Raw genomic sequence first — 13,579 nt, 5'->3', positions numbered from 1 at the left:
TATGGCCTCTGAAGCCAAAACTGTGCTACTCAGTACCACTCTTATCCTCTCTTCTCAGGACTCATAATGGGAGAGGGATTGAAAGAAAGGCATACAGAGTTCCTAGAGTCCATAGAGAGATGAGAGCATCTATTGCTTCCGCCACAGAAGCCATATAGCAGCAAAAGAATCTCCTGACCTGATAGTTCAGTGGTGAAGCGAACAGGTCTACTCAGACCCTTCCAAAGGTTCTTGTAATTTCCTTGAACAATTTGGAGTGAAGCCACCACTCTCCTCGATGAATCTGTTACCAGCTTAACCAGTCCACCTGAAGATTGTCCTTTTCATTTAGGTGCTCCACCACCAGGGAGTCCAGATGAGTCTTCACCCAGCATAGAAGGGCAGAGGCATCCAATTGAAGACTCTTCAACAAGGTGCCCCTCGGTGATTCACATAGGCCTTGGCAGTGACATTGTTGGTTCTCACTAAAACGGTGCCCACAGGTTTTAATGTGGCAAAGTGTTGTAACGCAAGCCAGACTGCATGTAGTTCCAGAAGACTGATAGGAAGGAGACACTGATCTACTGACCACACACCCTGGACCATCCGACTGTCAACACAGAGCAGATTGGCTTCTGAGGTGACAATCATCCAGGAGGAAGGGAATCTCTGAAAAGAACTCCACTCTGCAGATTGGATCTCTGTGGCCACCAGGGCAGGGACTGATGGATCGAGCAAGACAGAAGCACTTGAAGCAAATGTTTGACTGCAGTGTTGCTCTGAAAAGACAACAGTGCCCACTGGAGAGGAAGGGTTTGATGTCTCACCTAGGGGGTCACCTATACTGCTGAGACCATAAGGCCCACTGATGAAGAAGCCACGATGGAATGTACAGCTAGTTAAATTCTAGAAATGTGTTCTGGAGAAAGCACCACGAGTTCCTCTCCTATATCTATTAGAGCTCCCAGGTGGAGAATGCATGAGATGGACAGACCGGCTCTTCAACAGATTGATGAGGAAACCATGGTCCTTTATGCATGCCAGCATTACATGGTGGTCTTCCAAAGCTTGTGGAAGAGATGGAGAGTATATCAACAGATCGTCTAGATAAGGATAGATGTGAACTCCTTACAGATGGAGGTAGGCCACCAGGGTGATCACAATCTTGGAGACAGCCTGGCGGCTGATGCAAGACTTAAGGGAATACTGGAAGTGCTGGCCATCCATTACAACCCTGAAGTAGCACTGGTGACCATGGTAAAAAGGAACATGGAGACAGGCCTCCTTGAGGACGATCAATGATAAGAAGTCCCCTGCCTGAGTGCCTTCTGGATGGACAGTTCCCATCTAGAACTTGTGGGACCTTATGCATTTGTTGAGATGTTTCAGATCCAGGACCACCCAAAAGGAGCCTTTTGTTTGCTTGTTTTTTTCTACTGTGAAGAGGGTTGAATAGATACTTAAGAACCACTCACCAGGAGGAACCAGTACTATCACGGCAATCCTCAGGAAATGGTGAATGGCCTCTTGAACCTTTGTCTTCTTTTCCAGGTTGGAGAGAAAAGGAGAAAGAAGAAATCTGTGCAGAGGACTCAAGGTTAATTCTAGGTAGAGGCCTTGCCTGAGTGTCTACAGCACACAGTGGTCCGAGGCGAAGTCTTGGCATCTGTCTGAAAAGAGCTGCAAACAGCCTCTGATCAGAGGAAGGGATGCTTCAGAACTGGTGCTTATTACCTCAGGCAAGCGTGCCTGAGTACTGCTGTTGACCTCAAAGAGTTTAAACTTTGTCTTGCCCAGGAGGGGCAGTAGGACCAAACTCCTCTTGCACATGGTCTGGAAGGGCAAAAGGACTGACTGGAAAGGTAGGGGTTGTAAGACACATGAAGATTGTGTTTGTTCGTTTTCTTCTTAGAAGAAGGCATCATCTTCTACTAGTGGATTCAACCATAACAATCTCCAAAGCAACATCACCAAAGAGTTTGCCTCCTACATGTGGTTCCATAGCTAGACTGGAGCGGGGTCTGGCATCTGCCTCCTAATGACATAGCCAAAGAGTCCATCGCATGAAGACTCCCACCACCAGGGCATGAGAAAAAAATTGCACCACATCCATCAAAGCTTCAGCCATAAAGGCTACAGCCCATGAAATCTTTAGGAGAGACTTGCATACTTGGGCACAGTATAGATCATCTAAGAGGTCCTCCAACCAAAGTGCAGCTCTTACAAATTCCAAAGCAGAAGCTGCTGCACGGACTGAAAGGGCACTTGTATCGTAAACATGTCTGAGACCCAAATCCCGCTACTGTTCTACCACATCCTTAACTGCGCATCCAGATCTACCCTCCAAAGTGCTCAAATCAAGGGCTGCTGTAGCCTTGCAGAGCAAGGGAAGATGGTTAGGATCCTGGAATAATCTACTGAAAGAAACTTCTGTCTCTTGACTCCCCACTCCATTCTTCTTCATCAAGTATGACTAAACCCTGATTAGGGTCATCAGCCCTGTCAGGAGGGTCCCTTCTGGATGATTCAGAGTGTAGCTTAATCACCACACCCCTGGCAACTGAATGAGGGTCCAGGGAAGCGTCCAGTTGGTCCCTTGGCAGCTGACATAAATGTGGAGATGGAGTAACTGTGCATTGGGGTAGAGACTGAGACTGGACAATCAGCTCAGGAGTAATTCAAGTGCAGTAGGCAGCTGACGAGTAGTAATCAAACTATGAAAAGTAGCAGCCAGGTTCCTAGATTGGTCTGCTAATAAAACCTCCTTCAATTATTGCAGCACATCTGCAAAGGACGTACCTGTGCGGTAGGGACCTGCACAGGCAATATGGGAAGTGCTTGAACAGACAACACAGAGGTGGGTTGTGCTGCAGTAGGGTTGGAAATCTAGGCAATGCTTTAGAGCAGCCTTTCCCAACCAGTGTGCCTCCAGATGTTTATTTATTTATTTGATTCTTAGTCGCTCATCTGGCTGGCTACCCAGCCACTCTGAGCGACGTACAAAGCAAAAAACATATAAAACATCAAAAACACCAAACACTAAGCAAGAAAGCTAAACAATAACATAGAGACTAACTCAGTTACAATAAGGCTTCTCATCTGTATAGTCCAAAAAGTGCGCCTTCAGATGGAAACTCGTGCTATGAGTCTTCCCACCCTTGCACAAAGACCAGTGTGAGTGAGAGTCCATATGCAAGACCGAAAAACAACACCCCTCCCATCTTTCCTGACCATTGGCAATGCTGGCTGAGGCTGATGGGAGTTGTGGTCCAACAACATCTGGAGGCACACTGGTTGGGAAAGGCTGCTTTAGAGGAATCCCCAAAGCCTCTGGAATCCTCAGAAAAAATGGGCTCCTGGTCCCCTAGAGGCTGCTCACCCTTCTCTGACAGCTGCTCCTCATCCCTTGGTGACCTGTGTAACAGGCACTGTGATTTGTCTACAGACCTTGAGCTTTCTGTCAAAATGCATTCTCCCCCTCATCCTCCATGATGAGTGGACTTGCATTCCAGGGAGAACATCACTGATCCCATAGACCCGCTGTCTCAAAGGGGCTTAGCAATGGAGAGAAAATGCTTGATGCAGCACTCACGAGTTTTCCTGCCCATAATCATAGAGGCCGATGTACCCTCCAGCCTGATGGTGAAGGGGTTGGTGCTAACTGCCACTGAAGTTGGGCACTGATCTACTGTAGCTGATGAGGAGGAACATGAGGCAGGAAATGGCAGTAGTGGCCAGCTTTTCTTGCCTGGTGCGGCCAATTTTTCTTAGCATTTCCCATGGCCTGAAGAAGGGAAGGCTTGACACCACTATAAGCATACTGTTACTATGTGCTCTGTTGCTATGCTTGAGCAGGGCTTATGGGAGTGAAGGAGCCATTGACATGGGGGAGGTATATGAGGGGGAAACTGGAACAAAGGAAAACTGGGGTGGAAGGAACTAGCTGGGGGGGGCTGAAAATAAAGACAGAGAATTAGTCTTCTTTTTCCATTAAGAATGAAAGCGAAGAAAAAATAGCTGGAGACAAAACACAGACTGAAAGTTTGCTGAAGAAGAGGGGTTTTTTTTCCTACTGAAAGACGGAGTGGTGAGAAATACCAGGAATGACTCAAGTAAGGCAAAAGAAAAGACAGAGAACAAATACAGGCCTAAATGATTAGAGCGGACACAGAGTGCCACACACGGTGAAGCCAGAAAAGACTGTTTCCTTGAGTCTAAGAGGAAACTAAGAGACTGAAAAATCAAACAATGCTATTCTGCCTTCAACCACAAGGTGGAGTTCAAGTCCCACCTGAGATGATCTTACATGCACAGGAGAACTGAAGCTTCACAGCTTAACCGATTGCAGCTTAACATTATGTCTGGACAAAATGTTGCTAGTCTTAACCACTGAAACAAACCAGTTTAGAACTACAGGAAGGTACCTTATACCGAGACAGACTATTGGTCCATCTAACTCAAGTGTTATCTATACTGACAGGCAGTGGCTTTCTAGCATTTCAAACAGGGACATTACCAGCCCTAATAGGAGATGCCAGAGAATGAACCTAGGGTCTTTTGTATACAAAGTAGATGTTCTACCACTGACCTACAACACTTCCCCAGTTTATGAAGTTGGCTTCTTTCAATAAGCCATAGTTTAAGATGTTGCCCAAACCCTAAATCATGGGGAATACCAAAACGAGATTAATTGAAAACCACACTGGAGGAGGAAAGGGGGGGGGGAGGTACACACACCTGTAGAGAAATTATATGTATTTGTTTTTTTTAAAAAAATGTGATATTCTCTCTGTGACTGCCATGAAGCTTGTGTTATTACATTGTTGCAAGCCTGCTGGCAGTGGTTGCTTGGTGGCAGGTTCCGAGAGGCAAGAGCCATAATTGCTTTAAGATTCTAGTAGATGGGGCCTGAGCAGGTGAATTCTTTCTGCTTGGCTAGAGGGTCCAGGCAGTAGGGAGTTAACTGTCAGTTGGGTAGAGCAGTTGGTGATAGTCGAAGTGGGGAGTTGGTTGGTGAGAATAGCAGAGGGAAGGAATGAGGCATATCAATTAATACCTAGGGCGGCATTAATAGCGATCTGGTGAAGATCAGAAGGGAGCCAGTTAACTGAGGTAGTCTGAGAGGCTGTCCTGAAGAAAGGTCTTGCCAGAGGGAAGTGACACCAGTGGGGTTTTGACACTGGCTGAACTATCCAAGCAGCTGGGAGCACAACCAGAGGAGCTTTGGGGTACAGAGGCAGATTGGTCCCAGTAGCTGGATTGGGTTATGGGAATAATTGGCTGGAGTGGCGGTTTAGGAAAATTGGCCTGAAGGGAGAGCCACTTAGAGGCTGGTGACAGCAACGGTGTCTCTGGAGTCTTTAGAACCCATCAGCAAGCACTTTTAAAGTCCCAAAAAAAGTTTCAGTATTCCCTTTTGTAAATAGCATCCCTTTAATAAACCTACAAACATTGTTTAAGATTTATACTGTTTCTCAGAGGTGGTATTATTTCATGCCTAAAGCCTTCCATACATGTTATTAGGAAGATGATAAAAGTATCTTGTGTGAATTGGTGGCAGCAAAGAATTAAGGCAATCTGTGTGTGCATGAAGTGAGGCTGAGGGACCCAGGATATCCCTATAGAGCCCAGGGCTCATTCACGTAATGCTTAATGGCTCAGCATTACATCTCAACACAGCTGCTAAATTTGAACTAAATGACAGGATTATTAATAAACAGCTAGTGCTGCTTCAAAACTTGAATGTATGTTTGAGAACAAATTTGGAAAAAGAATGCTTAAAATAATCCATGATGGTACTCCAATAGACTAATTTCATAGAGCAAAATAGTATAAAACCCATGTATCCTCTTCTTACCAGCAGAGGACACTCTAAACTTTCTGAGTAGTTATGACCAAAACACACTTTTACTCAATTGTGCTTCCAAGCAACAAGTACTTTAAAAATTCAAAAACAAAAAAATTGCTTCTCTTCAATCTTTGGAGGGGAGGAAAAGAGACCAAATTTCATCCTTAAATCAAGGTTAATTAATAATGAACAGAAACATTAATGCCAAGAATTATGCAAAATAACTAGCCTAGAATTATACCTGCACAGTACATTTTGGGTTTCATAGGTGAAAACATTCAAGGCTTTTGTTGGATATGGCCCAATTCTATTGTTGGCTCTCTGGCCTTCTCTATTTCCCAACATTTGCTATCTTTGAGTGTCATTCAATGATGCCCACCTAACTACATAATAGATTTCTGCTTGTGCAACAGGACTTTTTCCTCTCCTCCCACAACATGCCCCCAAGATTTGCCCTGGAAGATCCTCCAACCTATATGTCACCCTATATTTTTCTTGCAATTATGTTACATTTTTTCAGTTATCAAACTGTTAAGATAGAACAAGTGCCTACTTCATACCTACACAGTGCAAATTAACAAATATGAGCAAAACTTAAATATGATAAAATTTGATTAACACTACTGAAGTCAAATGAAAAGTTCAAAAGCAGGCAAGCTGATATTGTTTACATACTTAACCCACTCTGCTGAGCTCTTTGGTACAAAGGTAAGTTTTATTATCATGTTTTTCACACACACCTCAATCTCTCTGAGTTTGGCACGCTTTTCCTCACTCATTTCTGAGTATTTGCTTGAAGATTTTGAATCTGACATTTCTTCTCTGATTGGATTGGAATACATGTGATGCTCTTCTGATTTAGAACTTTGAGTATCCTCCTCATCTTCACTTTCTTCTTCTTGGCTTTAAATAAAGAAGTACAGGAATTAATTCTCTCAACTTACTCTGCAGGAAAAAATATGCAGTGTTTGACATTTCACAATAAGCATTTTGTCATTACATAATTTCAAGCACAGGTCCATGGACAAAACTTCAGGGTCTGTGTATTTTGATCCTACTTGTGTTCTGTTACATGTGTTCTGCAGCATTTCCTTGGTTGAATTGGGACACCTGGCTCTATGGACCACAAATGAAGCACAGCTGCTTATTTATTTATTTATTACATTAGTACCACCCTATAGCCGAAGCTTAAGCCAGGATGTGTCTGGATTCCACAGAGAGTGCAGTGGGTTGGTGCTAATTTAGCTCCATGGACCAATTAAGGGGCAACTACCACTTCGGTTCCCCTCTAATCCAGGTAGGAAGCACACTGTCTGAGAAGAGAGCCTGCAGTGGCAGTAGCCTATTCTGCACTATGTCTCTGGGGGCAGAAACTATTGATTAAGAGCTTGATCTTCCGACTCTTCAACCCCGATGTAAGCATAGCAACACATTCATCCTCTGCACACAGGAAGACCTGTTTGCTGCCTGAATGCAGAAGACCAGGGCCAAAGTGGCAACAAGGCATATTTTCAAAAATTTTGTTTTCCAAGGTCAATGCCTCTCCTCCCACCACATATGCATAATTATACAGCCAGGATTCCGCAATGTTAAATTGAAAATACCCCCATGCCATTCTGATGCTTCCCATAAACTCATTTCAAAACAAAACCTTACAAAACATATAGCCCTGAACTCAGAAACATTTGCTTAACAACCCTCTAAGTTTTCATGGCGATACACAACACTCAGAGAGAATCTAGTTTTCAAAGTGTAAAAGGGGGGGGAATCCAGACCCTTGGACTTTATTCTGTCAGTGGTCTCATAATTTGTTGAAATTAATTAAAATCAGCCATTTTCACAGAGTACCTATAATCCTATTACTGACCTTGCCCCATACTCTGACCTTCATCTTCTGCAGTTTAAAAGTTAAAAAATGCCTGGCTGATTTTTAATTAATTTAAGAAATTTTGGCTGCAACCCTGTGATAACGTTGGGCATGCTCAGTAAGAACCAACTATCAGTGTTCTAAAAGCCAGACTCAAAGCTGCTGGGCTTGCCTAATCAGGGGGCCACACCCACACCAGACCCTGATTTCACTTTAGACAGTCATCTTCCCTCAAAGAATCCTGGGAAGTGTAGTTTGTGAAGGGGGCTGAGAGGACACTCCTATTCCCTTGACAGAGCTCCAGTGGCCAGAGTGGTTTAATAGTCAGCCGCTCTGATTGAAGCTCTGTGAGGGGAACAAGGCATCTCCTAGCAACTCTCAGTACCCTTCACATGTAGGAGATAAAACTGGTGCTAGATATAAGGCTTCATCTCATCTCCTCTGGCCCCCATTTTAGACTCAAGTTGATGCGAAGTAAGCAGCTTGCTTCTCTTCAACTCAACTCCCAGCTCCTCTTCCCAGATTTCTGAATAGATAAGGTTTTGTTTTGTTTTTTTCCAAAAACCAGCCTGTTTCTACCAGGGTCCCCCACATACTTAGGAAACCACTCCTGCCTTTTCTCTTGGATGTGTTGGCACCAAGGCCCATTCATATTTAGGATATTAATGAGGAACAGATTTCAGAATTCCTTTCTAGAAAATTCCATACAGGTTTACAATGATCCTAATCCACGTACTTCAAACAGTTTTTCACAATATGCAGAAGGAATAGAATATGTATAAGACACTCCTTCAGTCCAAGCTTCCATAGTCTAGCATAAAAGGGAAACATGTGCGCTAATGAGGGTACAACTTGCACATCTCTTTCCATGGATAGGTTCCCCCTTTCCCCCCACTATGGGATTCTAGAAGCATGGAAATTTCACACCAGCATGGCTTGAAACCATCCTTATTACTGTGTAATATGTTTAGGACCAGAGTGGACAGGGCAAAAGGGGGAGACACACACAGAACATCTTAATTCTTACTTTTGATTTTCTTCCTCTTCAGATTCCTCATGTTGATCAAATAGCTCCCATTTAGATGTTGTTACCGCTAGGAAGAAAGAAAATTGCAAAAGAAAAATTACCAAGTGTCTCATGAAATTATATATATGTTTATAAGGGTATTTGTAGCTGTCCAGCATAGCATAGTTAATTATTTAATGGTACTCTTTCAGAATAAAAACAATACTTGGATATCTACTAGTGAGTTTAAAGTACTGCTTCATTTAGCATCAAATACTAAACTAAAATACATTTAACCAATATCTGTAACAAAAGTGGCAGAAATTAGACATGACACAAACCTTGAGCTTCAAGTGCAGATTCATCCACTGCTTCCCACTTCGAAGGGGCAACTTTGAAAATTGGCTCATTCTTTTTAGACTCTTCAGAAGCATCCACTGTTGAAGAAAAGATTAAAGCAATCACTAAAGTTCCCAAGTAGCCTTACTTAGTATGCTCTCTCTCATTTAGAGCATTTGAAAAAGGTGTAGTCTTCAGGGTATGTACTTGCATGTAAGAGATTATGTGCAGAGCAAGTCTTTGCAAGTTTACTCAGAAGCGTCCCAGTAATGAGGTTTATGAACTTAGTTTTATGATGGCAGCCCTGAACATTCAGGAAGGGCACATGGTACAATCCTATCAGGATCACACCATTTCAAAGTATAAATAAGAGGATTCACTTCACATAAAAGCTTTCTGCATGTGAAAGCTTGTATGTGAGAGAGACCCAGTTAGCTCTCTAACATACACATACAGAAATCATAATTCTGGGAGACTGTATCATGTACTCCTTCTGAATATTTGAAGCCACTCTAAATTCCAGAATCAGAGCACAAATGACAGGAGGCCTGATCTAAAGTTCTGCAGGATCCAAATACGCACATTAGAGCTATTCTGTGCAAAGGGGTTGCTAGATCAAGGCTTTCCCTTATTTGGCAATGGAGCTATCAATTTCAGAACACATTCAAGATAAGCATATACTAAAAGGATATATACATATATACATGACATATAAAGTCAGAGCACCCTAGCGAGGGAGCCTGCTCCACGAGCTAGAGGGAGCCCCAGCTGACGAAGCGTCAAGGCCCCAGCTGACGAAGCGTCAAGGCCCCAGCTGACGAAGCGTCAAGGCCCCAGCTGACGAAGCGTCAAGGCCCCAGCTGACGAAGCGTCAAGGCCCCAGCTGACGAAGCGTCAAGGCCCCAGCTGATGAAGCGTCAAGGCGAGTTAAGCAGCAGAGCGAAAAGAGGGTAGCTCCCATTTATTCCATTATTTAATTGAAGTAAAACAGCTCAGAGCAATAAGTAATAAGGGCAGCCCACGGTCACCCTGAGCTAGGAGCCAAATCCTGAAAGAACCTATATCTTAGGAAACAGATCCTAGGAGAAGGAAGCCCATAGAAAGCTAGTTTTCAACACCACCCTAGCAGGAAAGCTTCAGGGAACACTGTAAACAAGGCTAAATTCCAGTCGGAGAGAAGGGGGAAAAGGAAACTCCACCGACACATACAGGGAGAGAGTCAGCTCAGTCCTTGCTAAAAAGGGCAGCTTCAGCCTTCCTGAAACACAACCACAAGCTCTGTTTCCCTAGGTTAAAGAAAGGTCAGGCTGTTCTAGGTGGGAAAACAACAAACACAAAAGACTTGCCTGGAAGGCACAGCCCCTTGATTAGATTAAAAGCAGCCAAAAGCTTAAACAGCCCCGCCCCTCGCTCAGGAAGGAAGGAAGCCTGAGAGAATACTAAAGAGTTAAGCCCCAGCTGATAGCCATCAGCCTCAAGTAACACATCATTGGCTGGCAGCAGTAGCTGGGAGGAACCAGCCACACATATAAAGTCAGAGCACCCTAGCGAGGGAGCCTGCTCCACAAGCTAGAGGGAGCCCCAGCTGACGAAGCGTCAAGGCGAGTTAAGCAGCAGAGCGAGTTCGGCAGCCGGCAGCAGGGCGAGGAGGCCAGGGCCCCCCACTCTGCCCGTCTGTTCCCTGACCTCTACTAAACCGCAGTCTCCAACCCATTAACGTAATAAACCTTAAACAAAACTATGCAGGTAAGAAGCCAGCAGGGGTGTGGGGGCTTTCCAGTGTTTTGCACCGCCTGCAGCATGTACGACTATCTGCCTGTTGGACAGAAGTCGTGGGTGTGCTTTCGGTGCAATGAGCTCCTGGCTCTCCGGGAACGACTTCATTTCCTTGAGGCCCAGGTGGCGGACCTGGAAAAGCTGAGAGAGACAGAGAGGTGTGTGGAGGAGGCCTTCAGGGACGTTATAGCTGTGTCCCACTCCAACGATGATAGCTCTCCTGCTATCATGGACAACGATGGTCTCAGGGAAGGACAGCATCCAGCTGAGGAAGAGGGAAATGATCCCTTAGAAGGGACCCATTCCTTGGGGGATGAGCAGCTATCCTCTCGTGCCGAGGATATATCTCCAGGGGGTGGAGGGATCCTTGTAGTGGGTGATTCGATCATTAGGAACATAGACAGTGGGGACTGGACTTCCGGGAAGGGTGACTTAGCCTGTGCCTGCTTTTGAGACGGGCTCCTGCCTCAAAAGAAGCTTATTCAGATATATCAGTCAGATTTTTTTTTTTTTTTTGACTGATTAAACTTCTCCCGGGTAGGGAGAAACGAAGAGATTAACCTCAAAGCCTATTTTTGTTGGGACGACCAGATCTCATTAATTTATGGGACGAGGTCCAGCTGACGAAGGTGGGACGGATTTTCAACAACAAGCTCTATCTGATAAAGCGAACGTTCATCTTTTCTTCAAAGAGAGAACGCACTAACAGGCAAGCACCCTTCTTTCTATATTTTTCTTTTACTTGACTTAAATTGTTGCTGTTTAAAAGAGATTTGCCAGATTGATCAGTTTTTGACATCTCACCGGGGAGCCATAACTTTTCTCTGCTATTCACTAATTAATAGCTTATCTCTGTTTTTGTTGCAAAAAGCTGTCCTGGATTTGCACCCTAAAGATATACACGGAAGAGGGATTTCTATTCCTGATTTTTATTCTGAAGAATATTATATTGTCTGAGATTACTTTTTTCCTAGTTCAGATTTTGACGAATCTGTTTTTTGACGACGCCATTAATTGTTTCGATCCTGGGAACTGCATTTTGTTTACTTAAGCATGGAGAGATAAGGCTGTCTGTTCTGTTTACGCTGTGATGTCACCAAGTTTGGAGTATTAACCCAATTGTTGCTGAAATAAGAAGTGGTTCTTTTATATTTTTCTTTTAAAATGGCAATTAAGAAAGTGGCTGAGAACCTGGAAGTATCTATGTTTCAGAAAATAATGGATGAAATTGAGATAACGAAACGAACCCTGCGACAGGGTTGTAAGGAGCTGAAAATTGAAATGAGCAAAATGATAGGGGTCCCTGTGAGAGAGGAGACTCTGGAGACTGGAACAAACGTGGAACAGGAAAAAGACCTGCGACAGGGTTGTAAGGAGCTGAAAATTGAATTGAGTAAAATGACACAGGAGCTTAAAGAAATAGGGGTCCCTGTGAGAGAGGAGACCCTGGAGACTGGAATAATTGAATTGAGCAAAATGTCACAGGAGCTTAAAGAAATAGGGGTCCCTGTGAGAGAGGAGACCCTGGAGACTGGAATAATTGAATTGAGCAAAATGTCACAGGAGCTTAAAGAAATAGGGGTCCCTGTGAGAGAGGAGACCCTGGAGACTGGAACAAACGTGGAACAGGAAAAAGATTTGAAGCTTATGGATTTTAGAAATAAAATCTACTGTTTGGAATTTAATGTTATCTCTGAAGAAACTAAGGAAGATTTTAGAGAGAAAGTTATCAATGGCATGGATAATCTTCTGGACTGGAATGATGTGATGGAGCCTAATATAGAGAAAACCTATGGAATTAACTGCAGCCATGTGACAATGGAAAAACTTTCAAGAGATGAGCCAGTGCATTTTGAAAAAAAGAACAGAGATATGATTTTACAGCAGTATTTCAGCAACCTATTCAGAATGGTTGGCAAGATAATATTTGGGATAGAGGTAATTCCCATCAGACTCTTATTGTATGACTATGGTTATGACAGCAAGATTATTATGGAATACTGATAATGGAAGATTGGACACTGAAATTACTGGATTTAACAGGACTATCGGAAGATTGGACACTGAAATTACTGGATTTAACAGGACTATCGAAGATGGAAGATGGAAGATGGAACTAATAGGGACAATAGAATAATGGCTATTGAAATTATTGAACCTAACAGATTCTGAGGAGACGGATTGTTTGAAATGTTTATTTTGACTATGGTTATGACAATAAGATTATTATAATTAGTAATGAGATGGATTAATCGATATGCTTATTTGGAAAAAAATTGATAGATATATTTCTTAAAGAACTGAAACCTCTCTTTGACTTTTTGTGGAAAGAACAAAGTAATGTTTATGAGATCTGAGGATTAAGTAAGATAACTATTGGAGGAAAGTGATTTTATAATATGATTTAAGAGACAGGATTGTTATATATTATAGACTTATAACTGATTTGATATGTGACAAATGGGAAGTCAATATTTTACTTTTTATTTTTTTTATTTTTTTTTTCTTTTTGTTCAATTATTTTTGATTTTGTTTTTTGTCTTTGAATGTTTAGTTTTGTATGTTGTATGAAAATCTGAATAAAAATTATTGTTAAAAAAAAAAGGAACATAGACAGTGGGGTGTGTGATGGGCGTGTAGACCGCAAGGTGTTTTGCCTGCCTGGTGCGAAGGTTGCGGATATCGCCCGTCGTTTAGATAGTTTGGTAGACAGTGCTGGGAAGGAGTCGGTGGTCGTGGTGCACGTTGGCACCAACGACATGGG

General features: G+C 43.2%; 1 protein-coding gene across 5 annotated transcripts in view; it reads right to left on the bottom strand.

Moving 5' to 3' along the window:
- U2SURP (U2 snRNP associated SURP domain containing) overlaps positions 1-13,579 on the bottom strand; it is a 73,413-nt gene that overhangs the window by 14,138 nt on the left and 45,696 nt on the right. For all 5 annotated transcript variants that reach the window (XM_061636937.1, XM_061636938.1, XM_061636940.1 and 2 more), the window contains 3 exons: positions 9,042-9,137; positions 8,722-8,788; positions 6,568-6,730 (listed from right to left, as the gene is read on the bottom strand). In XM_061636937.1, the coding sequence (XP_061492921.1) occupies positions 6,568-6,730; positions 8,722-8,788; positions 9,042-9,137 (326 nt within the window). The remainder of the gene's footprint in view (positions 1-6,567; positions 6,731-8,721; positions 8,789-9,041; positions 9,138-13,579) is intronic.

The sequence above is a fragment of the Rhineura floridana genome, chromosome 7, assembly GCF_030035675.1.
Source record: "Rhineura floridana isolate rRhiFlo1 chromosome 7, rRhiFlo1.hap2, whole genome shotgun sequence".
Lineage (NCBI taxonomy): Eukaryota > Metazoa > Chordata > Lepidosauria > Squamata > Rhineuridae > Rhineura > Rhineura floridana.
The sequence above is the reverse complement of the archived record's forward strand: the minus strand, read 5'-3'. Positions and strand labels throughout refer to the sequence as shown.